This window comes from Prinia subflava, chromosome 2 (assembly GCF_021018805.1).
Source record: "Prinia subflava isolate CZ2003 ecotype Zambia chromosome 2, Cam_Psub_1.2, whole genome shotgun sequence".
NCBI lineage: Eukaryota > Metazoa > Chordata > Aves > Passeriformes > Cisticolidae > Prinia > Prinia subflava.
The window spans coordinates 58,795,602-58,809,161 of NC_086248.1; the positions used below are offsets into that span (position 1 = coordinate 58,795,602).

Genomic DNA, 13,560 nt, shown 5'->3' on the forward strand with positions numbered 1-13,560 from the left:
AATGAGACCTTTCTCTGTTTCATTCCAGCCCAGAGACTGACACTATCTTTACCTCCCTCACACGTTGAAGTGTGCTACTTCACTACTATTTGGCATACCTGTTTCTAAAGCCAACCAAAAATCAAACCAAACCAAACAAACAACACCCCCCAAAAAAACAACAACAAAAACCACCCAGACTAGTTAATAATTAGCACAATGGCATACCATTATTTAAACTCATTCATAAATGGATGAAATTTCCTATTCAAAACTGATGACGTCTTACTGATAAATACAAAGTGTAATTTTTTTTTGTGCAGACACAAGTGTGCTTAGGGAACACAGGATTTAAATGTGCTCAAGATCTCAAATACAAACACACAGAAACAGTAAGCCTGAGCTATTAGTCTCTTAGAAACCAGATGTAAACACAACAATTAAATGTTCATGATTCCGCTCATTTATTCAAATCACTTCTGGCAGCTGATCACACCTCCAGCTCTCTTACTAACCACACAAATGAAAAGGCAGGCTTGGGATTATGAGAGAAGAAGAATTATGCAATGAGGCTTTGCACAAGCTCACCAAAGTGACCAAACAAAAGGCCATTCTGGAAAGCAAGACCAAGAAAGCAGATTATACAATTAAACTTTCTACGCTACATTGCAATGCAGAAGCAGCAAATTTTCTGCTCCTGAGAGAGCCAGACAAAAAAAAAAACAAAACAAAAAACCCACAAAAACAAACAACAAAAATTAGCTCCTGTCTCTTTGGGATGCAGAAAGCAAAATCTTCACAGCAAGATTTAAGGCTTTCTATTGAAGAAAGATTTCATTCATTTGAAGGAAAATGCAGCAATAAATACAAAGCTTTCAATACAGTTATAGTTTTTTGGTAGGATGAACATGTATTTAAGAAATGCAAACAAGGCCAGATGGCTTCACTTTCACTTAATGGACATAAAAATGAAGAACAAAATTAGTAGCTCCAGGATAGCCCACTGACTTTATCTCACAACTGCTGATAAATGAGAATTTAGATTTAGAAATATTAACTATGTTGTTTAGGGTGCTAAATAAATTTGTAAATAATTACCTTTAATTTCTTAACACTAATTAGAATCTCAATACAATCTCATTGAAGATTTTTAATTCACTTTATTTGTTTGTTCGTGGATTGGATTATAGAGTACTCAGGTCTTTGAAGCTGAAGTAAGCCATCTAAAGAGGTATTAAAAAATGCACATCATGCCTTTTAATGGCAATATCCATCTCCAGGTGCCCAAACGCCTTATTCTTCCTGCAATGCACAACTTCAGTAATGTGAAACAGCCAGAAATCCAGGTTAATTAGATTTATGTCCTGTCTAATAAGTCTCAAACCAGAGTGTTTTATTACCACAACTCACATCTGCTAATGAACGTTTATGCCTGGAGGCCTCTGATAACACAGAGCCTTGAACTTTCTTTTTTTTTTTTTCCCCCCCCACTGATTTGTGATTGACCGTTTCATAGTTCCACCCCTGTCTCTCCTGTCCACAAACTTGAGTTTTGGTTGATTTAAGAATCAGCCTAGTCTGAGCTTCTGTGCCAATACACTCCAGTGGGGGAAAAAATGCCAGCTGGGCTACAAATATGAGTGACAGGTCCCTTCCCAACACTTCTCTCCTCATTTGGATGGCAGCTCAAGCTTGGTGACTTCCATTGAAAGGTACTTCTTGTCCTCACCATAACAAGGCACATCAGGTTCACCCGGGAGTGAATAGAATAGGAATGCCCAGGCTTCGAAACAGCACTCAGCTCCCAGCAGAGAATGACTGGGCTGGTACAGCTGGCTCGTAACTGCTGTAACTGGTGATGCTGACTCTTGGTTCTCTCCTGAAAAACTACGTGAGGTTACTGCATTAATCAGTGGATGCTTCTGGAGTCAAGTAAAAGAGAAAATTCATCTGTATTATTTGTCTTGTATACGCCAGGAGCAGTTTGCTGCCTCAGAGCTGGGAATGGCTGCACCACATAGACTTAGAAAAGCTAAGGGATGTCTTGGCAAATGACACAATAAAATAGAAACCCTGGCCAAAACAAAGACAATAAAGAGGTAGGTCTTTACACAGGCTCAACTGTAATAATTTACTTGAATTTCCTTGGGAGAATGAAAACACAGTCCAAAAGTGAATTTACTACAAATTACCATAATTTCTCACAAACAGACAAGTCTGAGAACTATGAGCTCCATTCCTAAATAGGATTTTTTTTTGTCTTTTTTAATATATAAGTCACTGTAAGCAAGTAAATAGTATGCTTTGCCACACTGATTTGCCTCAAATCATCTTGAATACTGTGCTCTTGCCTGTAAAGTTGGGGTTTTTTTCCCCTCCAAGACTGGAAAGCCAACACCAATACTCCTCATGTACAATTGCTATTGTAGTTCATTCTGTTCACCTTATGGAAAGAAGATTTTTTCCCTCTGTTTTAATGAGCTTAAGATAAAGTCTTTACAGAACAGCTGCTGCATGGACAAGGTCTGCGGCTTTCTCGCAATAGCACCTTAAGTCAAGACTTAGAGGAAGTCCACGCTGTACAGTGAGGAAGCTGTGCCCACTCCCAAGCACGCTGGTGGAGGTAGGACAGGCTATGCAGTTATGGCAAGATGCATGAGCTGCCCTCTAAGAGTGAGGTGCAGAAAGCAAGGGAACATTCTACTACATTTGTACAGGCCTTTGGCATCTCTGTACGGGGATGATGAATTTTCCCGGACTTATGCTGGCATAGCTAAAGAAGCTCAGTGATTTGGAGAAACTAAGTCTCAACACTCGTTGGGCAGCAATGACTGTGTGGGTACAAGGTGTTATTAAATGCTCTAGATGTATCTCTTAACTGGGGGAATACAAGAGGCTTCAGCTTGGAGATTTACAGGTTTTGCAGGGTTGTGTCACAGGCCTAACAGTGTTACGAGATTACATACATTCTCCACAGTCACTTAAAGCAATGTACATCAGCAAGGGCATAATCCTCTTAAAAGTATAAAAGACTATGTAACAAATACTGAAAAGTAATTACATAAAATCTAGTGAAATTACAGTAAAAGAATCTTCACAAATGACATCTCTTAATACATTAATGTTTATGTTTGTGTAGTGAAGCTACAGAAGATATTTCACAGCGATCTCTGTTAACAACAACGACTCCTCAGCAGGGAAAGCATGAAAGGCAGATGAACCAGAGAGAGGGGAGAGCAGGTAAAGGTATGAGCTCTTGGCCCCCAGGCCAAGCTGTGAAGGGGCTGAGCTGGAGTCCAAGAACTCTCCTCACCATGCCGTAACTCAGCATTTCTCCAGAGGCTGCTTATCCTGAAACATCAAGCTGCTTTTTTGCTACTTCCCTAAAAGTTCTGATATTGAATTAAAATGGTCACTGTGAACTTAAAATACATGATCTCTTTCAAAGTACAGGATGGAGACTAGTTTTCTAATGTTAGTCCGAGTTTCTTTACACTCCTGCGAAGAACACTGTGCATGGAATGGCCCCAACTTAAAGTCTATTAACAAATGAGAATAATAAAACTTACATCCCCAAATACTAGCAGTCAGAATTTAAATTTTAAAAATGGCTGTGCAATTAAGCAGTCAGTTATAACTTGTAAAATGTGATAGTACTTTTCAAACATCTCTTCTTAGTTTGCCATGGAGACATACATTCCAAAGAGGTAGAGAAGGGAGTCTTGATGGGTTTTCTTTCTTTCTTTCTAAACTACTGGATTCTTAATAAGTCATTGACACTTCCCTCATAAAGCTCTTTCTCATCTTGGATGAAAGACAGAACAAGTAGCCTGTTTTCTTGCACCCAGTAATAGACGATTCACTTGGATACATGCAACTGCCAACTAAAAAACCTCAGTGTGAGTCTAAAATTAGAACTCAGTGATATGAGTCACAAGGAGAAGCTTTGTGACAGAAACGAGGATATTTTTAAGCAAATGAACTCTAAAGTGCAAAATAAAAATGGCATTCTATAAAAGAGTCTGTGGAATAAATTACTAATCATTGTTAAGTGTTATTTTTCGTCTATGTGTTTTCTCTACCTGCAAGTTTTTTTGCTGAAGTATATTTTCATCATGGTAAATAAAGATTGTGAAGTTTTTGATTTCTACAAATGGGCAAAACATGATTACTGCAAAATTGTAAAAAAAAAAAGAGAACTTTCTCATTGAAATATTTTGCCTTTGTGTTACAAAAGTCTCTATATCAGTATAGAAGCATGATCAGCAGTAGTTCATCTACAAAACTGTTTTAATCCCTGTTTAATTAGTAACAAGAGACATGTCTGCCTGCATTTTTCAGTTCTTCTCGTGTTAAAAAACAACAAATGTGGCATTCCAAAAGGGAGCATTATTTATGGTAATGATAATAAAGCATGTTCAAATTTAATAACACACCAAAATATATAGCAGAAAGGTATTACAGCACAGCTCTGAGGAAATAAAGTTTAATTTTTCAAGCCTGCAGTGTAAATAATAGAAATAGGAAATCACAAAACGGACAAGTGATAAATTGTCTAACCTGCATAAAAAATATGTCATCAAAATATTTTGAAGTTATTCTGCTTCTTGTTACCCCAACCCAAAGCTATTACTAAAATAACTGTCTAGCAGCCTGTCAGAATAGAGAGGGCACTCTCAAAAATAAACACTGCAATATTGTCCTTATCAAAATCTCTATCTTCACTAAACCATCAAAATTGACACATAATTGTCCCTATTTAGACTTCCTGAAATATCTCTTTTCACACCAGTAACAAATATGGCAGATGTTATTTTGAGACAAAATCTGAACTGAAAACAGTTTTTGAGCCTCAGATAACACTTTATCAAAACCAAAATTAAACAGCTGCAGTGTGGATGCCTACATACAAACTTGTCAAATCATAGTGAGCAGCACAGAGCTGCTGAAGACAGGTTCATGTAAAACACAACTTGCCTGACATGTTTTGGATATCCACTATATTTAAGACACAGCATTTTAACCACTATCTATAAAATTGTCCAAGGAAGATTTTCCTCCTGCATTTTGCCTCCTACATTTTGTGTAATGAATCCTGTCAGTGTTTTAATAGTAGCATAGGAGAAGAATTTCAGTTTGTGAGCTGTGTTTCTTCACATCCAAACGAAAGCAATCTCAGTGTGAGACGCTACCACATCAGCCATTTTCTGCCCTAAATATATACCTTATCCCAGATGAAAACTGGAAAAATATATTGCTTTTTCCTTAAAAAGCAACTCAAATGCAAATATATATATGCAATTTATATCGCCTATGTGATTTTTAGTGCTTTGTATCCTGGTTGACTAACCAAGTAGAGAGGAGCACAGATTGTTTTAACAACCTGTGGAAACTGGTGACAATCAAAAGTGAAAGCAAGCAAAAAAAAAAAGTAAGTAGGAATATGTTGATTTGTTGTTGCTGATAGTTTTGTGGTCAAAAGCAGTAGAAAAAGTGTAAGCAAAGAGATGACAACATTAACTTTAAAAAAAAATCTGAAAATGTATTTTAAATCACTAACTTGGAATTTGTTAATGATTAAAAACCATCTAAACATAAAAATACAGGATGATTCCTCACTAAAATAAATTCTGCATTTCACATACTGCCCCAGGACTGTGTTCTTATTGAAGAGAACACAAAGTGAAATCTAACTGCAGCTAAAAAAACAACAACAAGAAAAAGGCAGCATATGTTTTTTTCCACTGAGATACTTACTGCACCATATGTCAAAACAGTCTAACTATATGACAAAATATTCTAATATAACATGATACCTAAATTCAGTTCATACTTCAGTCATTTGTACTACTAGTGAAATGTTTTGATCATACCCTTTCCCCCATGTTTTTTCAATACCTACAGGTAGTTCTGAACTTCTCTTTACCAGCAACACATCAGATTATTACCATCGCATACCTGGGTCAGAAAACACCTGAAGTGGATTCTCACTAAACTTGTTTGCATATGCATAAACCAAAATTAAATACTTCTAAAAATGATGATTTCACAGCATGCCTTAGTAACTTCCTTTACCAAATATTAATTAATGTTTAACTTGAATATCCCAAGGTACAGACTACCCTTTCACACTTTTTTTTGTAGTAGATGAAAACATTGTTTTTACTCCTTAATGATCTTTTCAGCTATGATGGTGTTTCTTTTCCAGCTGTCTTGACCTTCACACACAAACCTTGTATTTCAGCATTTTGTTCTGAAATAGCATTAAGTTTTCTCACACTGCAAAAATAATAAAAAAGATACTGAAATCCTGCTTGACTTCCTCTTGTTAAGTAACATGTGGGGTGCACTGTTATTTAGATTCCTGATCCATAATTTAGATTTTCTTGACCTTCAGATCATAGAGTTCATACCAGTCAACAGAGTCAAAAGTGGTTTTTGTCCCTTACACACTGCCAGTGAGTAATGAATTGCCTTGGATACAAGATTTTGTCACCCAATAGACTAATATAATTTACAATGGCATTTTCTGCATTTCAAGAAAAATCCTAGAAAGATGCAGGAATCAAATTGGGACATTCTAGATGGTGAAAGATTGCAAGGAAAAGGCATCAGCACAACTACATGGAACCAAAATACACAAGCAAACTGGATAGAAGAAAACCTTGACCAGAGCAGTGTCTGTAATATAAAATATAAAACTCAATTGTGCAAAGATGTGCAGCATCCCCTTCCTGATCAAGCACACCTTTTCAAATTTGCTGACATGTACAGCATTGATCTTGCACTTTGGTTTTGCCAACAAGAAAATGGTAAATGTCACTGAAGTAGAGACACTGCCTTTTTCCCAGGAGTTCACTTGGCCTCTACAAACCAATCCTCAGCTGGTTCAGGTCTAAGGTAAAGAAGAAGAAGAGTACTGGTGAAAACAAAGTTTGGAATGTGCATGCAGTGAAGCAAGGTATTTTCAGAAGCAGGTATCTGTTAAATCACCCTAGCTCAATGTTAGACTGTGGCTCTTGGCACTGCTGACTTAGCGAGAAAAACAGAGGAAAATGCCAACAAAGTACACATTAACAAAGAGCCTATCAGCTGAACAGAAAAAAAAATGTACTGTTCAGTTAATGGCTGCTGGCATGGAAAAGAAATGCTAGGCTGTAAAAGGAAGGAAAAGAAGGGCCAAAACTTAAGGGGAAGAGGATGAGGAAAAGGAAGGAAGGATAATACAGGAGAAAAATAAACCCACAACATTCTGTGAATAGTGCTGATGTAAGGAAGGGATAGACTACAGAATATGATAGTCAGTTGTAGGTATTTTTACATATTATAAGGACTGAGCTTGAAGCTGATTTGACCTGCCTGTGTTGAAGCTTTTCTGGAGTGTATGAGTGTTACTAGAACTATGTCTCCTTTCCAGCATGGTTAGTCTTCATGCATGACCATGTTGCTTGCGTTCCCACCTTAGGTTTTCCTATATCATGAATTGTCTCTACAGTGAGTTTACAAAACCCCAAAATACTCACAATCCAAAATGAGTTTAAGACCCTAATAAGAACAGCGGTGAAACCGAGAAGAAATGAAAGATTGAAAAGAATTTTTTACACTTCCCTATCATTTGTAGAGGGTTTTTTAAGACAACAAAATTATCGTCTTGTGACATATTGTTTAAATTGTTGTGCTTTGTATGCTCTACAAAGGTACTGGTTTTACTGCATGGAATTACAATGGATAACAGTCTCAAAATACCAGTGACTGCAATCTAATTTGGGTGCCATACATGTTTAGATTGTAATGCAGACTGAATTCTTGGTGATCCACTACAGAAAAGGAAAAAAGCGTCCTGTTTGACTAAATGGACCACCCAACAATGAACACAATGGCACTCACAAAACTCTTCATTCAGCACAGACTACTAAATGAGAAATTGAAAGGGAAAAAAACATAGAAGGAGGAAAAAGTGGGAACTAGAAAGGCCTGCAGGAACAGTATGCTACAGTGATTGCTCAACATCACCTTACAAGCCAATAAGAACTAGTCAGCATAATGGAACAACAAGGTCCTGAGGAATGGGGCAAATGAGACATTTCTTTTTTTCAAGTTTGTTTTTTTTTTCTTCAGAATAGCATGAGCATTACTCCAGTTTGCATGTAACAATGCATACAACAAAAAAGAGTGCATTTCATGATGGCAGAGATTGCAAATTCATAAGAGATTTACTAGCTTGTCTACAGCACTCCTTGCTTTGTAGCTATCAAAGATGCTTTAAGTATCCTTAGTGCACAGTTACAATGCCAACGAACTTGCACTCCCTGTAGGCTAAGGAGCAGTGTTTTTGTGCCAACTGGCTTTAATTCCCAGAGTAATCAAAAAACCAGTCCCAGGAATGTGACTCATATTCATGGCGTACACCAGTTCTGCTCAGGTTTTATGGGTGCTTTTAGATTATGAACAACTGGAAAGCATAAGGTACTGTACAAAACCTAGAACCAGCAAGTTTGATTTGGCTGTTTGTCCCAGGTGAATTTCTGAGCCAGTGATACACAATGTTATTTAAAAACTCTGTACTTGTACAGAGTCTATTGCAAGTGTCGTAATTACCAAAAGGAAGTGGCTGGAAATATTTATATTAAAAATACAAATAAACAAATTAAAAAAAAAGAAACAAACAGCCAATAGAGAATCAACTTTGTTGTTCTCTGACAGATCTTGGGAGAGCATATATAGCTGTGTTCACTAAAAGTGTGTACAGGAGATATTTCCAAACTGGTGTTGAAACTCCCGGTAAAGAGTGTTTTTCTGGTATTCCCTACGCTCTCCCACCACAAACACTCACTGGAAACCTGTGAAGCAAATATGAGAACAATGTGGAGGAGGGAGTACAGCTTGCTTTACCTCTCAATGCTGATGAATTTCCAGCACTGACATCTTGCAGCACTATCTAAATAGTATCACACACCAACTCTCCTGCCTCAGCTTACAGCCACGTACAAAACCAGGTGTTGTAAAGCACAACTGCTACTCTGTGCTGACTGAGGGTCCCCCAAATCAGTGCCATTCCTGCCATTACACCTTGCCTGCTGTCAATTCCACTCTCACCTTGAGCTGTGCACCCATCTCTGCGCTGATTCTGGGCTGCCATGCACACGCCAAGAAACAGCTCTGTGCTCCTATGCCCATCTACTCCTATTTCAGCTGACTGTATCTTCTGAAAGGTAGAGCAACCTCAATACACAAGGGCTTAGGTAGTCACAGTGCAGACTGCCTGCTCATCCATAATGCAGAACTACAGACTAAAAAAAGATTTAGGCTCCAAGCACTCTAGCTTTGGCACAGGTGATTCATTGAAATAGTGCATCTGCAGCAAAACTCAGATCCCATCAATACCAAGCTGAGCTGGTTTCATCTGAGAAGCAAATAATCCAGTTACAGATATGACTTGAAATTAACATGCAATCCCAAATTTCCATTCATTTCATATGTTTTCTTTTAAAATGTCTTCACTTCAGAATTCATATAACTATTTTTGTTTCATTTCCAAAAATAAAATAATATAAAAACATTATAGCAGAGTGAACTATGTATCAGATTTCAGCAAAACCAAATACATAAAAATGAAGAAAAAGTGTAAAAAAACCCAAAATGAAAATAAACAGAACAGCCATTTTGTCAGCAACAGGTTTACAGATGTTTAGAAAGTTAGCATGTCTAACAGTCTGATAATTAATGGTCCCCATACCTTCTGTAGAACCCTCCATATACATTGCTTCAGAGTACCAGCTGCATAATCCTCCCTGAACACAGTTCAGCTCCCTGATGCCTTCCTTTGCAATATGTCTCCACAATCTCAAAACTTAATAGGAGTGAAATCCACAGCAGCACTGACAATTTGTTTCTAGTAAATGTCATTATTTGAATAAAACAGATTCCAAATGCAAGCTTTTAGCAGCAGCAGCAGTTAGGCGTATAACTTCTAAGAAAACACAATAAATTTATTTCGTAATGCAATATTACAGGAACATAAAACCATAATGAATACTCAAAGAATATTGCAAAGACATCCTGTGATGTGTTATCTAAAAGGTCATCAACTTGAGGACTAATAATAAGCTCACTGAGCTGTGAATTCTTCAATGCATAACAATATAATAAAGCACTATCCTCATTGCTAAACTAATAAATATTAGTTTATCAGTATAAAAGACCTGCCAGTTGACTTTGTAGTTAAGAAAAGGATGAATATCATTTCTATTTTCTTTTCTATGAGAAAACTGATTCACACAGCAGGTAACCTGGGAAAAACAGTACCAAATGCAAAGTCTCATAACCTTCAATTCAGGGTACTGTCCCACGGAGCCATGCTCATGTCAACTGCCTTCAAGCATCCCCGTTAATGCTATGCCAAAGGACTCATATAATCACAGTCCTTTAGGTACAGTAGAAGTAATTTCCAGTAGGTAAGTTTAGAAAAGTTACTAAATTCCAGAAATATTGTTCTGGCTGTTCAGTACAGTAGAAAACAGGAACTTCATGTATAAGGGCGTGGCAGAGAGCACCAGCCCTGGTCAGTCACTTACCTTGAAGGCGTTGCATGACATTGGCAATGTCTCTAGATCTTGCCGCTAGTCGGGACGAAGCCATGATCTCTTTGGAGTGAGTCCGCTTCCCGACAGAATTCTCCCTCCAAGCTGTGGAGATCAGTGAGACGAGGATCGTGGATGGCTTCCTTTTAGCATCCAACCCTCAGAGCAGCCGTGGCAGAGCATCCCTGGGGCAGTCAGACACCTCCAGTCCAACGCTGGCCCCCATAGGGCCGGGGCAAAGCAATGGTAAACAACCTCAATGCCTGAGAAAGAAAGTAGCAAAGTTTAGAGGAAACTTTCACCATCTCTGAAAAACTAAGGCTTAATAGCTATCTTAACAGCTATAGGGTCTATGTTTTGCCTATAGTGTACGCCCAGCCAGAGACATAATTAATGCCGAAAGCTTGCTTGGCAATCATCAAGCAGAATGAAGCTGCAGAAACAAATCATTAAACACAACTGGCAAGGCACCAGAAATCAATGCTTTCCTGAGGATGCTTGTGGATGTTGTTTTAGAAATAATGTTATATTTATTAAAAGTAATACTGTAATACCTTTAACGTAGAGACTATTAAGCTTAAAAGAAAAACAAAACCACTTGTAAAAGTCCAAAAACTGTACAACTCTCATTCTATTTCACCACAGTAGTAAGGAGCATGCAACAGAAACCCATTGGCCAGGATAACTCCTAACTTCACTTGACAATGTGGTCTACTCTGAAATACTGAGATTAATATACTTCATTATTAAATAAATTTGTATGTATATTCTTTTTTATTGTATAATGATGCTATATTTTGTGTAATTTAACATCAAAAGCTGTGAAATAGAACTGCTATATGAACATTGATACAATTCTGCATCTATAATAAAAATCTATGTGACTAGAAATTTGGTCTAAAAATAATCTAATTAGATTCTTCAGATAATGCTATCAATAACAGCTTTTCTTCTGAGGAACAAGTACATGTTGTGTATGCATGCAGTGATTTCCCTGATAAGAAATAATTGAGTGTATAGACACCAAGAATAATTGGATTCATACCATACACTCTGGGTGCACCCCAAATTCAAGATGATATACAGCTGATCAATACCACAAATGTGATAGTGGGTTTATTGACGTTGTGCACTTTCCTCTTTTCCTGGCCCTAAGATCTGTCAGAGAACAGAGCCCTCCATTATCAGACATAAAAACCTTTAGGCTGCACAGCTTCAGGCACGATGAACTGTCCCAAAGGAGCTGTGTCAACATGTAAGGGCGGCCAGAGGAAATGATATTTCAACATTTCCTTTCCTAACCCTTCAAACCTTGCCTGACCCAAGGTACATCCTGCTTTCCCTCTTACTGATGTTTTTTATTGTATGTTTACCTTGTATTTTGGATACCTAAATGCTGCTTAGGTCAGCAGCCCCAAGGTGGCTTTAAATCAGTAGCTGAGGGAAGCACACTTCTGATGGGCCACACTGCAGAACAGACTGCAACAGTCTTTGGGCTGTTCTCTTGCATGCCATGGCCACAGTGGTACTAATACCTACTCCAAACACACTGCTGCTGTTTTTACATATGTCTACACTTTACACAACACCTGGATACTCCTATCCCCACTCTCTTTCCATGTGCATCTGCTGTCTCCTTTAAGGGCCTCCTCCCCTCCATGGCCCTTCCACCTTCCAGGCTTTGCCCCACACTCTTCTTGGAGTGCACAGGGACTCTGCCTATCACCACTTCCCACGCATGGAGAGGCACCCTGGCAGGAACCTCATGCTCAACCAGGCATGAGAAGGTGCCACCTCTCAGCCCCAGCGCTGGCTGGGACTGATGGTCCCCTGGTGTTGCTAAATCCCTGCAGAGAGCATCAGCAACAGCACACCAAATAGCACCTGACTGGCTGGACGGGGAGCAGGAGGAGGATTTCTGTTGCTTGTGCTCACATATGACAGCTTGGTGAACTTTGCTTCCTCTTCAATATTTAAATGAAACATCAGCTTTCCTAACCTCATCCAAACCAGAAATGTTTGTAACACAGTGGACTAAATGTAGCCTTGTTTCTGCACCAGTGGCACCGCTAACATTTTGAGCAGTACTGTAAGCTGGGTACAGCCACTTCAGTAGCAAGCTGCTAGACTAATTTATGGGCAGGGATAAGGGGTATTAAAAATGCTTCATCTGATTGGGCTTTTGGCTAACAGCAGTAACAATATCAGAACAGCAGTTCACTCACACTGTGACAGAGCTGTACACATAATTCAGCTGTACACGAGCAGATTTAGAGGAGCTGTGGAACACGCTGATCCAAGTCCAAGTTAAAAAAGTCTGGGAAGTGTTATGAAGATGTATGTTCAATATACTCATAGAGCAGGCTGAGTCACTGCTCATGGATAAATGGCAGACTTGCAATTAATAATTTATTTAGCTGATATTCAATTATGTGCTGCATAAGAAGGTGCGTTTCTAAATATGGCTCCTCATTCAAAAGCTTCTTTGCAAGCAGTGGGAATTAACTTATTTAAAGGTGACACTAAGTTAGTGCAGGTAGGAAAGATTCTCTTGTGCCCAGTCACCTCCACAGGCAGAAAACCACAGCTCAGAGCACAGCAAAGCACCACCAGAACAGATGAAACAAAGGTTCATGTGCCCTTCCCACCCCTCTGCAAGCAACACCTAATGTTTCACAGAACAAAAAATCCTATGTGGACAGTCAGGTTTCCAATGTAATGTAGAATGGGAATTTTCATGGCTTTTACAAATACTTAAAGTCATAAACAATTTTTTCCCTGCTGAAAGATTACATTTTTCAGATTTGTAAGCATTAAAATCTTAAGTTTTTGCGCAGTTGCTACACAAAATAACTTTTATTAAATTGAATGACTTTTAAATTTGTGTCAGAAACAAAGATGTGTCTTCAGATGGATATGTGTTTTCAAAATACATAGGTTTTAAAAAAAGTGCATGGCTTAAATCTGGTAATTTCTTAGCCTGAAATAAACCTGAAGCTAA

At 38.3% G+C, this 13,560-nt stretch overlaps 1 protein-coding gene across 13 annotated transcripts in view; it reads right to left on the reverse strand.

Moving 5' to 3' along the window:
* The window catches only part of SYNE1 (spectrin repeat containing nuclear envelope protein 1), a 294,687-nt gene that overhangs the window by 273,789 nt on the left and 7,338 nt on the right, over positions 1-13,560 (reverse strand). For all 13 annotated transcript variants that reach the window (XM_063390127.1, XM_063390128.1, XM_063390126.1 and 10 more), the window contains exon 2: positions 10,554-10,822. In XM_063390127.1, the coding sequence (XP_063246197.1) occupies positions 10,554-10,617 (64 nt within the window). In that variant the 5' untranslated portion in view covers positions 10,618-10,822. The remainder of the gene's footprint in view (positions 1-10,553; positions 10,823-13,560) is intronic.